The sequence below is a fragment of the Cryptotermes secundus genome, unplaced genomic scaffold (assembly GCF_002891405.2).
Source record: "Cryptotermes secundus unplaced genomic scaffold, Csec_1.0 scaffold643, whole genome shotgun sequence".
In the NCBI taxonomy this organism is placed as follows: Eukaryota; Metazoa; Arthropoda; class Insecta; order Blattodea; family Kalotermitidae; genus Cryptotermes; species Cryptotermes secundus.
The window spans coordinates 414,328-428,459 of NW_019731276.1; the positions used below are offsets into that span (position 1 = coordinate 414,328).

Consider the following 14,132-nt stretch of genomic DNA (forward strand, 5'->3'; position numbering starts at 1 on the left):
GGGGAGTTTGAATTATCATTCTGTGCTTAAGTCATTGTCTAGCCATTAGTAGCACAGCCTGGATACGCCTTCGACTTGCTGCGAATAATGCTAATGGCTTCCTCGTAACATGAATTCACACTGCCCCTTCGTGGTTCCCCATTTTCTCACTTAGCTTTCATGTGCATGATGCAGGACTTCATCAGGAAGTAGTTTTATTTCCGGATTGCTTGTCTGCCTCAGAGAAAAGCTACTGTATCGTCTTCACCATACTTAATACAATAAATATGGCAAGGAATGTAAATCCGTATTATGTTATTTAATTCGTAGCTTATTTATGTAAGGCTACATATTAGTTTCGAATGATATTGGGGGGGGGGATTGTGGATGCTTAGAAGATGTGTATGTGGAAGATGCCAGTCATGACTTGTCACAAAGTAACTTGGGTAGCCGGAGGAAACCCTCAATAAGCTGTTAGGATAACCGACTTCTTGAGTGAGAATCGTTGGTGTACATATCATCTGACAAGAGTGCCTGAACTGCGTGCTGTGTAGCGACACACATAGTGTGATATCAGTGCAGAAGAAGGCACTCATACCTGTTCATCATGCTGTGTCATTTCTAGCATGGACGAGGTGAATTGAGACATCTTCTCACACTTTGGCACGAGATGGGAAGCAGGCCGTCTTTACCCTCCCATCAAAACTGAATTGTAAGTTTAGCTGTTATCGTCTTGGTTAAAGTAAAGTAAAGGTATCCCTGTAACAGGCCGTGAGATATTGAGGGTCTCACACTATCTAGACAATCGGCTCAAAGATGGCGGTAAGGTTGTGAGCCGTACGCGCCGGCCGCGCTTTACTTCCCAGGAAAATTATTTACTCCCATAGTGCGGCTGTCGATTAAAAAAAAAATCCAGTGACCTCATCGGAACTTGAACCCGCGACCTTCCGGCTTGTAGCATAGTGCCTGAACCAACTAAGCTACCGCGTACCCCGTTCTCGTCCTGGTAGAGAAAATATTACCCACTTTTCTCTTACGGTATATTCTCGCCGTCTCATCAGCTGCATCACCGGCTGAGCTGCTGTAGTTTGTGCCGTATGGATTTTCCTTCGCCTCATTCGGAACGGGCGAAAATAAAACTAGGAGAATTTTTGCTGCGTCTGTATTAACAGATTCTATCCAGACGACGTAATATGGCAAGTAATTCAGCATTCGTCACATACTGAAGGAAAATGGACCACAGTTGAACAGTTCGTAGGTTAAGGGGGGGGAGAGGGGTAGAATAGTGTCACGTGTTTAGGTTCGAATCTTGTTCATCACGTGTGTAAGTGCAATCCCACTTCTGACACCAGTGTAACGTGTTTTGTTACTGAAGACGCCGTTCGGATTGTTAATTGGTTTATTTAACAACATACAAGTCGTAACTACAATTGATTATAACACTGTTGCGGGGTTTCACACACTAACTGTTCACTGCTGACTGACCCTCGCTTACTGCTCAGCCGGCTTTTATTCCGTTCGCTGTTGCCTGTGTCAACAGCGGCGTTGCGTGCCATGTCACAGTGCGGCGTGGGGGGGGGCGCTGACTCACCCGTCACGTCACCATGGCCAGAGCTGCCACGTCACTGCTGGGGAGGGAGGGGGTGTCCTCCATTGCGCAACACGTCACAATAGATTAGAATATTCATGTTTGCACAATTCTCACTGAGTTCAGCGCACTGTCGGGGTTTTTAGAATCAAACATTTGTGTGACGCATTCACTGTTCAGAATATTCTGAAGCAAGGAGATCCTTTATATCTGTAGCTTCTCACTTCTTCTCTACTCTTGGGCGGTAGAAAGATCGAAGAATGCCAAGAGGGTTTTGAATTGGATGGAACACATCAGCTTCGGTCAGTGCTGATGGTATCCGATTGTTAGGTGAATGCACAAATGCGACAAAGAAGGGGCATGTAAAAATTTAAGGTGTACTGTGTGCACTTAACAGGCGCGTTCGTCAGAATGAACCGTAAATGATATGTAATTAAGACTGATGATCTTTTTCCATATCTGTCTACAGCCTAAGTCTAAGCCAGTCTAAGTGTACACTGTACACTTTTTCCTTAGTGCAACAACAACAACGTGCCTAAGGTTACTAAGTACAAAGTGTAAAGTGCAGTGGTCTCTTCAAGTAATTAGTGTTGCCTGATGATGGCCCTTGTGGCTGAAACATGTATCAATGACATCAAATGTACATAGTTAATGACCTTTAAAATATTTAACAGTTTTTAGTGAATTAAATATATATTAGTGTCTTTTAAGAAAAGGATTGACTTTATTGCATTACAGATGGAATACTATACAATTAAAATGATACATATATAAAGCTTGAATTTGGTGCAGAGCAGCTTTTCTGGTTAGGCTTCTCAGTGCTTCCACATTTATACAAGGCTGTTTCTGTATTAGGGCCACAGTTCTCTTTAGTTATTATATTCACCAAAGTCTGACAGTGGGTAGCAGTACGTACACTCACAGTCTTATGTTCTCTTCTGTTACAGTATGGATCAGATGAATTTGGGCAGGACTCACCACGTTACACCTCACCCAAGACGGCAGGTCTCTATGGGGACTCTTACTACATTGGTGAGTATTGATACTGTACTCAGACCAGAACACATACTACATAGGTCGTACTAAAAGTCATGAGCAACAATTTTTTGTAAAGCAACATGCATTATTATTGACAAACTAAATACACCACCTCAATCTACAGACCTTTCTTTATTTTTCCACATAATCGCCACTTCTTTGTATACATTTCTCCCAGCGTTCTGGGAGTTTGAAAATTCCCCTTCTGTAAAATTCCGTTCCAGCCACCTGAAGACACTGACACATTGCTTTCTGAATTCAGCGTGCTTATGGAAGTGTGTGCATGGGTGCGAGCAGTGTTCGAAGATGGGTGAAACATTTTAAAGATGGGAACACCAGCATCGAAGATGAGCCTCGGAGCGTTCGTCCTCGAACAGTCTCAACTGAACGCAACAAGGAAAGAGTGAATGAGATCATTCAAGATGACAGGCATGTGACTGTGGACACAGTAGCCCAAAAACTTGGAATAGGGCACATTGCAGTACAGGAGATGATTGAAACTTGGGCTATAGGAAAGTTTGTGCTCGTTGGGTCCCGCGGTTATTGACTGAAGACCACAAAGGTCACATTGGAAGCAATTGCAAAGATGGGGTGGGAAGTTCTTCCACACCCCTCCTATAGCCCTGATCTGTCATCCTCTGACTACCATCTTTTCGGATTTGTGAAGGATCAGCTGCGTGGACAGCGTTTTGAGACAAGGGAGGCAATTCAGAAAGCAGTGCGTCAGTGTCTTCGGATGGCTGGAACGGAATTTTACAGAAGGGGAATTTTCAAACTCTCAGAACGCTGGGAGAAATGTGTACAAAGAAGTAGCGATTATGTGGAAAAATAAAGAAAGGTCTGTAGATTGAGGTGGTGTGTTTGGTTTGTCAATAATAAAGCATGTTACTTTACAAAAAATTGTTGCTCACGACTTGCAGTATGACCTTCATATTTGGCACAGCCCTGGCATAGTTACCATGTCCTGTCAGCACTCGCAGGCACATTTTGAAATCGCTGGGAAAGGGCTGATCGCGGGGGAGGGAGATAGTCTCAGTGTTCATCCTTTTTGAGGCCGTAGAGGAGCAGGAGAGTGTTGCTAAGGCCATTGGCAGTGGCAGAGCCAAAGCATACTTATTACTGATGCCTGTAATAGGATGTGTACTCATAATTAGGCTAATGCCTGTGACAACCTCGTCCATTTGGTGGTGCCCCGAATATGGTTCAGGATCTGGAATGTAAGGCCACGTCATTTGTTGAAAGTCACCCAACATTTCAGAGGAATGTAAGCAAGAAACCAAGCAGAGAGGACTGCACGTCGTCGTGTCTCAAGAAGAAGTAACTGTTCATAGCTGCCGCTGCAACCTCATCCTCCAACATTAAAATTCATCACAGAGAAGTTAGTTGTAGTGATATGCATAGAATTGAGCTAGCTAGAAATACACTTGATGATCAGTGTTCAGTCTTCGCAATTATAGACCTGTAGTCTATTTGGAGTTTAATGGAACTGTGAACTATATATATATATACTCTTGAATTAGATACACTGTATATTAACATAACAGATCATAACAGATCCGGGTTGTCTTTCCTTCTTTCTCTCTGTTCTAATTTTTATTCCTATTTCTTCACTGCAATTCAGCCAGAAATATTACCTTCATCTGTTATTTTCTGAACTGACAGAACTTGAGCAGAGAGAGACAGAAAAGAGACATCTTAATTCGTATTACTTATTGTTACCAAACGTATCCAAGTTTAAAAATATATATTAAGAATTAGAAGTTGATGTTTGCTTATACAGTCGCCTAAGGGCGCTGTGTTCACTGTAACACTTGCTTTCATTGAAGTTGGATGAAAGCATCATTATTGCTGGGAAGACAGAATGAGTCTAATAAAAAGGTAAAGGTATTCCTGTAAGAAAGCAAGGTGGATCACATCGATTTTTATGTGATCAGTTTGTTTGTCTACTTTTCTTTCTTTTTGCAGTTGTAATTGTCCATTGCTCCAAATTAAACTGCTGGAAGAAAGTATAGCCTTGAAGCATTAATTGAAATAGAAATATTATTTTTACTTTATAACAGTTTAAGTGGGGCAAATTATTGTTTTATTTTGTGGAATCCATCTTGTAAACTGTAAAGTATGATCTTTTTTTCTCACTTAAAAATATATCAATCTCATTTAATAACAGCCTAAACTTGAACTTGAAAAAGAAATTTTCTGTAATAGGCATGTATGTAGTATTTTGCTACTTTCATTTGGTTAAGCCTATTTTACAGCGCTGTCAGTATCTTAGTCTGTGTAGCAGTGGTTCCCACCATTTTTAACATGGCGCACCCCATGTGGTTTTAACCAGTCATTCATGCCCCCAACCTCTGTTTTTTTTATTGAAATAATTTAAACCTTTTTGCACTTGTATGTATGTTATTCATGGTCTGCAAACACATAATTATTTAGGGTTTGTTGGAACTTTTCTTAATTATTTTACCCACATATCTGGTGAATATGGGGGAGATTTAAAAATAATAACTATTTTATTTATTTCTTCTTCTGTAATTTAATTTCTTTATATTCTCACAGGGAAGATTTTCAAGCCACTATTCGGTATACTGCATTTGTTGATTTGCACTAAACAGGTTCCACTCAATGGCAAAATATGTAACAAACTGTAACATGTTAGTGACCCCACATGGGGGTGTGGATTGAATGTTGCAGTCCCAGTGCTTTTCTTGGGAAAGAATAAGAGACTTGGACTTGAATCCATGCATGTAACAATGAAAAGTTCTTCTTATTGAAATGAACAACTTTTGTATTTGCACCTGTTGTTGTGGTTATTAGTTTCTGGAGATATGGAAAGTGACAGGCAGAAGATAAGTAGTGTAAATTACACACAAACTCCCATGCACACTGTCTTTCTCTCTCAAACTCCCCCCTTGCATTACTGTTTTCTCTCTCAAAAGCTTTTACGCTGTCTATGTTTCTTCTGGGAGGCATGGGTTCTTTGAAAGTAAAAGGCAAAGATGCTGAACTCCACGTATGTTTTGATTTTCTTTGTGTCGTGCTTACATATCACTTAACAGCCATATTGGATGAGAAGAAACTTTTTATTATAATACAAAACAAAAACAAATGAATATAGATCACTGTTACCAACTTGAACATTTTTATATTAGTAGATTCTCAACATTCCTCCTTAATTTCAAAATGTCAACATTATCGGCTGTTTTACAAAGTTAAATTGAATAACACTTAGTAATTGTGGTCTTCAGATTTTAGTTTAGACCTTCTTCTTTTAGAAAGGTTGTCAACTTCTTGTTCCATTGCGATGGTGCTTGTCGTAGGCCATATAATGCCTCTTTCAGGAGACATATCTTGCCAGTGTTCTTGTATCCTTCTGGAATCTCCATGTAGTTTTCCTCCTCAAGGTCTCCATACAGGAAGGCAGTCTTCACATCAAAGGTTTGCGTGTTGATATTCTTATGTGCTGCTATGGCAAGCAGTACTCTTAAGAGAATTCATGTCAACAACTGGGCTAAAGGTATCCTTGAAATCTATTTCTCCTTCCTTTTGTTGACATCCTCTCACAACCAGTCTGGCTTTGTCTCTTCCATCATCCTTTATTTTGAAAACCCATTTACTGGTCAGAATGTTCTTGCCCATTGCTTTCTTTTTGTTTACATATATCCAAGTCGCTGTCTTCCCTCTCCATGCACTTGCCATATGTATAGGTGAGCATACCCTCCTTTTGACTCTCTGTGTGATAGTCTCAGTACTATGGGTGCAGTTGAATGTTTCTTCTTGGTCTCAATGCATATCCATGTTCGTTTTGTCCATTGTTTTTTCTTCCATTATCCTTGTGGTCAGCATTTTCATTTTCTTCATTCTCTTCAGTATCTGTTGGTTCTTCTTCATTGTTGTCAGCTTCGGGTTCGTGCTGCATTTCGCTATCTTCCTGATCTGGAGTATTTGGCTTGTCTTCTAGATCCGTCACTCTTTCCATTTCCTTTTGTTTATTTCTTGTCACAGGTTTACTTGTGAATGTCACATCTCTGGAGACATAGGTCCTTTCAGTATCTGGATCCCATATTCTGTAGCCACTTGTGTTGTGTCCAACGAATATTCCTTTCTTGCTATGACTGTCCAACTTTTTCAATGGTCTGAGAATTTTAGTGTACACTTCTGAACCAAAAATCTTCATTCCAGCCAGGTCTGGTCTCTTGGCATACCAATTTTCTGCTGGCTTTCCATTAACTGTCATTGTTGGACTTCTGTTTAGCGGGTATGCAGAAGTGAATACAGCTTCACCCCACATTCTCTTACTTAAACCTGAGTCAAAAATCAGTGCTCTTGCCTTTTCCACAATGGTACGGTTCATCCCTTCAGCAGTGCCATTTAGCTGTTGCGAATATGGTGTAGTAAATTCCATTACAATCCCCTTGTTCTTACACCATTCTCTCAAGGCGTTGTTCTTATATTCCCCTCCATTGTCACATCTTATTCTTCTCACTCTTGTATTGAAGTGACACTCAGCTTCATTTACATATTCCTTCAAGTATACACTTCACTCTTATTTTCTAACAGGTATATCTTACAAAAATGTGTATAATCATCCACGCACGTAAGGAAATTTCTTATTGTCATAAGTGGTGGGATCAATTGATCCACACACATCACTATGAACTATCTCTATTGGGTTTCCGGCCCTACTTCTTTCTGTATCAAATGGGAGTCTCACTTGTTTGGCCTGTATACAAACTGAACATATATCAACATTTTTACACTTGCTCACGCTTTCTGGTATCCCTTGGCATATCTCTTGTAGTTTCCTAAGATTCGCATAACTTACGTGACGTAGCTCTCTATGCCACTCTACACTTGTATCTTGCTGAGTCATCATAGCTTCATTCCTTGCTCTGAAGTTAATTACAAATAATCCATTTTCATCCTTTTTTCCTTCGATTACAACATTTTTGTCCTTGAGTATCTGGACTCTCTCTTTTGTAAACAACATTTCTCCATCATTTTCTGTAATACAGTGCACTGACAGCAGGTTTTTGCTGAGTTCTGGAACATACAAAACGTTTTTCAAACTACACTCTTTAAATTCCAAATTGCCTATTTCTTTTGCAGTCATACTTGATCTTTCTTTGCTACGTTTATACATTGAGTACACTGCTTAGTATGTATCAAATCAGTCTTCACATTTATCATATGACATGTGCTACCACTATCCACTACATACATTTTGTCTCTTTCACTTGCATCACTCGCATGGGTTTCTGCTGCTTCAGCTAGAAAATTGGCCTTGCTTCTTTTATTCCTATCTTTAAAATAACAGTCGTTTTCAGCATGGTTCGTTTTCTTACATACTGTACATTGTTTTCTCGTATCACTGTCCTTATTTCTAAAGTAACAGTCCTTTTCAGAGTGATTATCCTTTTACAGATAGAGCAATTTCTCTTACCTTTGTTGGGGCAGTTGATCTGGGCATGACCTATCTGATTACAATTGAAACACTTGAAGGGGGTTTTACTTTTGGTTTTAGTTACTGTCTTAAAGGCTATGCTTTCCTCTTCTTTAGTCGTCATCTTGCACTTCATTTCTTCCAACATCAATCTGGCCACCAGGTTGTCAAGGGTTCTGTCCGCGGTTGCCGTTGAGTCCCAGACGGTGCTGAAGTGTTTGTAGTCTTCTGGTAGAATTGTTATTTTTGTCATGATCATGTTTTCGTCAAGTTTTGGTTCAGTTGACGAAGCTTGAAGGCAGTGTTCTGCACATGGCTTATATTCATCATCATATCCTTAGTTTTGTCATACTTGAAGTTGTAGAAGTCTTGTAGCAGAAGGCACTTCTGTTGAGAGGTGTCTCGCTGATAAATTTGCTTCAAGGTGTTGCACATTTCTTTCGTGATTGTGCATGTCACAATGCGGGTCTTCATGTGTTTCTCTGTCGTTCTCACTATGTAGTATTGGCACTTTGCATCTCACATCTTCCATTTCCTTGTATTTTCTTCGTCTCTTCCTTGGTCACTTAACAGGTTGCTGCCATCAACGATGTTTATCAGTTCTTTTGCACGCATCAGAATCTTGATTTCAAAATCCCACAGTGGAAATGAGTCTGTGTCCTTCAGTTTTGGCAGAAGAGTTACCTCTTCTGTCTCTTGTGTTTACCATTTTTTTTTCATTATTCTTCTTCTGTCTTCTCCTTTTTTCTTTCCTTTTTTATTTTTTGAGCAAATCTTGGCCCATAACCTGTTGATTTTCTTTGTGTCGTGCTTACATATCACTTAACAGCCATATTGGATGAGAAGAAACTTTTTATTATAATACAAAACAAAAACAAATGAATATAGATCACTGTTACCAACTTGAACATTTTTACATTACTAGATTCTCAACGGTATGGAGGTGTAGCAGCAAAATGGGGGACTGAGGAATACTGTATCATAGCATTCCTGGATTAAATTTCGAGAAGCTGCGAAGATGCATCACGGGAAATTTTGTAATTTGTAGTTAATGAGTTGTTTGGAGCTCTGCCATGTCTGCCATGAATAATTAGAAATGGTGATATAGAAAGTCAGCATCAGTAGAAATTTGTGTTTACTGTGGTAATAAAATGTACTAAGTTGAGTAGATTAATATTACACCAAGACAGTAACTATGCAGCAGTTGTGACTGAATCTGAAAAGTTGTCACATTTATTGGGTATTGGGTGGTAGTACTTGTCACAACAATAGTGCTGGAAGGAATTAGAGATTTTGTGCGAATATTATGAAAATGGTACTGCTGCATTAATTGACTTGCTCACATGAGAGTTTAATGTTTTGTCTTCTGTTCCAGATGGTAGTGGGTCAGGAGCAGGGGACCCATGGTCCAGTGGAGGACAGCTACAGTCAGGGCCCTACACAGGGTATGGTTCATCTGCCTCACTACTCTCAGGGGGAGCAGCGCCTCACCTGTCCCAGGCAGGGTTTCCTCCAACCATGCACCTCCCACATGACCCCATGGTGAGTATTACCCAGGACATGTGAGCACAGTCAGCTATAACAGTAGTGGCATATGCAAAAATGTAACTTCTGTTGCTCTTATTACATTCAGTTTAATTCGCAGATGTAGTTCCTAAACTGTTTGTGGCAGTGGTTCTCAGCATTTATTGCTTCTTACTCCTGGATCCCTGTTTCTGATTCTTCCCCCAGGAAATGGTCTCCGTTTTAAGGGGCTTTTATTATTTATTTGAAGGAACTGACTTTCCTTTTTTGTTTTGAATACAGTACTCATGAGTTGAAATACAGATGAAGGTGAGTGAGATGTAATAATATTGGAATATTCATGGTAATGTGAAATAAACAACTGTAAAATAAAGAAACAAAGAAAAGGTAAAAGATAATGATAATAATAATAATGATAATAAGAGTAATAATAGCAATGAAAATAAATAATTCAAATTATCAGTGCATTCTTAATTGTAAATTTTTTAATGTGTTATTGTGAGGGTTTTCACTGCTTGTGGGGAGGGAGGCAGTGGTATCTGTTTGTCCAAAATGCTACTCTATCAGTATTCCCCTCCTTTTGTAGAATTTAAATATCCCCCCCCCCCCGAAATTCCTACGGCTTGAGAACCTGGGGTCTGGCATCTCTTTGCGCTCCTGAGTCTGACTTTTTATGGCACGCTATGTTTGTGAGTAATTCCTTGTTGCTCTCTCCTGTTGAGTGTGCAGCTGCTTCTGGTGTAGAACTTAACCCTAATCTGCTTCATCATCTGGTGATAGGGACTGACTGCCATCTTGTAGGCACCGTGGTTTGGTACCTCAAACTGGAGACATATTGCCTCAGAAACACTCTTGGTAATTTCTATCCAGACAGTGGGTGGTGCCAGAAGAGATTTCTTCCATTATGATCACAGATATGTTTTCTGTATTTCTTCCAGGAACAAAGAGCTTGTGTCCTGGATATTTACAGAATAAGAGGTTATATTTCCTTTTCTGACCAGAGTATTGTACTTCATCTGAAACGTGATATTGCTAAAGGGGTTAACCAAGAAGGTGGATACACAAAAGGTGGAAGAGTGGTCACAGCCATAGGAGCTGGTATGGCCTACCCCTTATCAGTCAGTCAGTCAATCAGTTAATCAGTAGTTAAGTATCATTCCTTTTTCACTGAACATTGAAAAACATTGTGTTAGGGTCTAAACTAATGTGTTATTTTGCATTACAAAATGTCTGGTCTTCATCCATTGTCCATTATTTTATAATAGAACATGCCATTTGAGGAGCTGGATCTATTTTCGTTTATTCAGATGTTAATTCTGAGAGGTGTACTGCAAGTGGACCAGTAGGCTTCACCCCACAATGTTATTGCTGCAGTTGACTTAATAGAAAAAATGGTAACCCATGCAGTGCATAGCAGAAGCATAGCAGAAAGGCCATGTCCAAGCACAGTTACCAAATATCTCCCCTGTAGAAAAGAGTATTGCTTGAAAATATTTATTTCAAAGTTCATAAATATAGCTCAGAGCTTCGTGGTAACTTGGAATTCTATACTTGTGTTCAACTTCAGAATTATTATTGTGTCATTTGCTTCAGGGCTATGGAGCCATGTCTCCTGGTGGAGGCGTACAACAGGACCCCACATCCTCTGTATCCACCTCCCTCCTCCCCACCTCAGCTACTGGTCTTCCCCCCATGTCAACTTTCCGTGGGAGTGGAGGAGGTGTGGCAGGCCCTGGCCCAGGGGGACAGGTGACTCCGACAGGCGCTACCGGTGTGGTGGGTGTTCCCACTTCGAGTCCTGCACAAGCCCTCTATTGTGGCAGCCATAGTCCTGCAGTTGGTGTCCCACAGCCACAGACATCTGGAGACACGCTTGGAAAAGCTCTGGCCTCAGTGAGTTTTCCCTTTTCCAACTTACTTTCTGAAACTGATCCCTCAGCTGGTGGCTGTGCTGTCTGCTGAGTAGGAGATGCCAGTTCTTGTCACTCGGTTGAACTCTATATGTAATTACATTGCCTTTCACATAAGACTATAAATTTTATCCATTTAATAATTATACTGTCAGTCATATATCCCAAATGCAGGAATAAAGTCTTAGAGAAGAGGCAGTTTGCTTTCCTCTTTGTGCAGGTAATATGTCTGTAATGATTATGGCTAGTGTTTGTAATCATTGTACTGACAGTAAGAGTGGAGGGGGATGGGTGAGATTGCCTCCATGAGTAGTGGTGGTATGATATTTCGTGTTACCACTACATATTGTTATGCCATTTGGAGGTCTATAAGTTCCCTCTTTCGGTATTCCCTTTTGGTCATGAGACTACTGCACTGTCTGTGCATGTGTTCGTTCAACCAGTTGACTGTTTTTCACAACACTCAGTATGATTGTTACACAATTGGAGGCCACACAAATGCAGTACTGTTTAATTTTCTACAATCAGTAACATTTCAAATGTGCAGACATGTGAGGTGGGAGCAACACTAATGCCACATCATACAGGGTCCTGAAATGTTGGAAAAATTTGCAACTTTTGTTAAGATGATTGTTTTGTAGAAAGTGAAATAAGAATAGGAAGGCTCTTTGAATGTTTTCTTTGGCTTCTGGTTTGATCTTCATAACTGATGAACCATTGGAGCTGGGAATGTGAAATCGGGTATGGAGACACAAACATAGCAACATGCTGCTGATGTTCATTTACTGGGGAAAGACATAAATACCATAAAGAGAAACACGGAAGCTCTCCTACTTGCTAATAGTCTAGAAGTAAATGCAAAGAAAACTTAGTATGTGTTAATGTCTCATCACCAGAATACAGATAAATACAGTGTGTACTCCTTACTGGGGGGGACATGTTTACTGAGCCAGTTCCTAGCAGCAGAAAAGTTGGGGGATAGGCAGACAGACAGAAAGATGATCTCATAAGTCTCCTTTTATTTTTTTAAAATAAGGGAAGTATGCTAAAAATAGCTAACCCATTGAAAGTGCACAGAGTCAAAAATACTTGGAAGTGGCACTAACAAATGAAAATCATACCCATAAAGAAATTAAGAGCTAATTAAATGCAGGGAATGATTATACCTGACACTTCAGAATTTTTTACCTTCTCATCTTCTGTGTAAAGACCTGAAGAAAAAAATTTGCAAATTACAATTCGTCTTTTTGTGTGGGTTTTAAATTTCACATCTTACATTAAGGGAAGAACATTGACTATGAGTGCTTGAGAACAGAGTACTGAGGAGAATCTTAGGACCTAAGAGGGAGAAAGTAATTGAGCACTGGAGAAAATTAATGCAATGAGGAGCTTCGTAATTAGGGCTCCATATAAAATGTTACTGAATACATCAGTGAAGGAGAATGAGTTCGGTGGGGTATGTAGCTTGCATAGGGAGAAATGGGAAATGCATGCAAAGTGTTGGCTGGAAAATCTGAAGGAAAGAGACTAGTTGGAAAACCTAGGCAAATAGGAGGATTGGATTTGATTTGTCAGGGTGAAGACCAGCTGCAGGATTTCGGTGGACATGATAATGAACCTTCAGGTTCCATGAAATGCTAGAAGATTCTTGACTAGATAAGGAACTATTAGCTTCTCAAGAAGGGTTCTGCTTCATTTAGTTAGTTAGATATGAAGTATTATTTCTAAGTCAATTGGAAATATGGTGACAGTGAAAAACTTTGATGTTATATTAGGCAGATATATCGCATAGGCCAACATAATCTGTACTAAGATCTAAAAGTTTGTGACAATGGATAATGTCCAAAACATAATACTTATAACCTGTACTCATGTAATAAGTTCTTCATAAGAATAAAATAAAACAGCAGTAATGATAATAACAAGTGTAGGATTAGGTACCCATACAAGAGGGAAAAAGGCTTAATAATTTTTGCTTGGAGCTTCTTATTTGAATGTGACTTCATGCAATTTGAAGAATTAACGCATATATCTCTTAAAAGCTGGAGTAATCATTTTTGTACAAGGGTGGAAATTGAAAAAGAAATTAAAAGGTGTTTAGGGTGAAGTGTTTACAATGAAGGGGGGATGTGGATTGGTTCTGATCAATTTGAATCTATTTATAGCTGCTTGCTTAAAGCAAGCTCTGTTTACATCAGTTCACCCTTGAATCATCTATGTAATAAATCTTTATCATCAGGTACTTTTCCTCAGCGCTTAAAATACGCTATAATGAAACCACTTTTTAAAAAAGGAGAGAGAAAATGCATCTCTAATTACAGACCAATATCCATATTGACTTCATTCTCAAAAGTCTTTGAAAAAGTTATGTATAATAGACTACTTGAACACTTAAATTCTAACAACATATTAGTCAAAGAGCAATTTGGATTTAGGAAAGACCTAACAACAGAAAAAGCAACCTATGAACTAACTAACGATATTTTAAGTGCTCTCAATGACAGATTAATTGTGGGAGGGATTTTCTGTGATCTAGCAAAAGCTTTCGATTGTGTTAATCATGATATCTTACTATCGAAATTAAATTTCTATGGAATAACTGGCAAAGCTAATGAATGGATCAAATCATACCTCAAAAACAGGTATCATATCA

At 39.4% G+C, this 14,132-nt stretch overlaps 1 protein-coding gene across 1 annotated transcript in view; it reads left to right on the forward strand.

Annotated features, from left to right (window-relative positions):
• The window catches only part of LOC111866844 (transcription factor 12), a 441,771-nt gene that overhangs the window by 376,907 nt on the left and 50,732 nt on the right, over window positions 1-14,132 (forward strand). Inside the window, exons 6-8 of the mRNA XM_033752433.1 lie at window positions 2,515-2,599; window positions 9,421-9,587; window positions 11,163-11,462. Coding sequence (XP_033608324.1) covers window positions 2,515-2,599; window positions 9,421-9,587; window positions 11,163-11,462 — 552 coding nt within the window. The remainder of the gene's footprint in view (window positions 1-2,514; window positions 2,600-9,420; window positions 9,588-11,162; window positions 11,463-14,132) is intronic.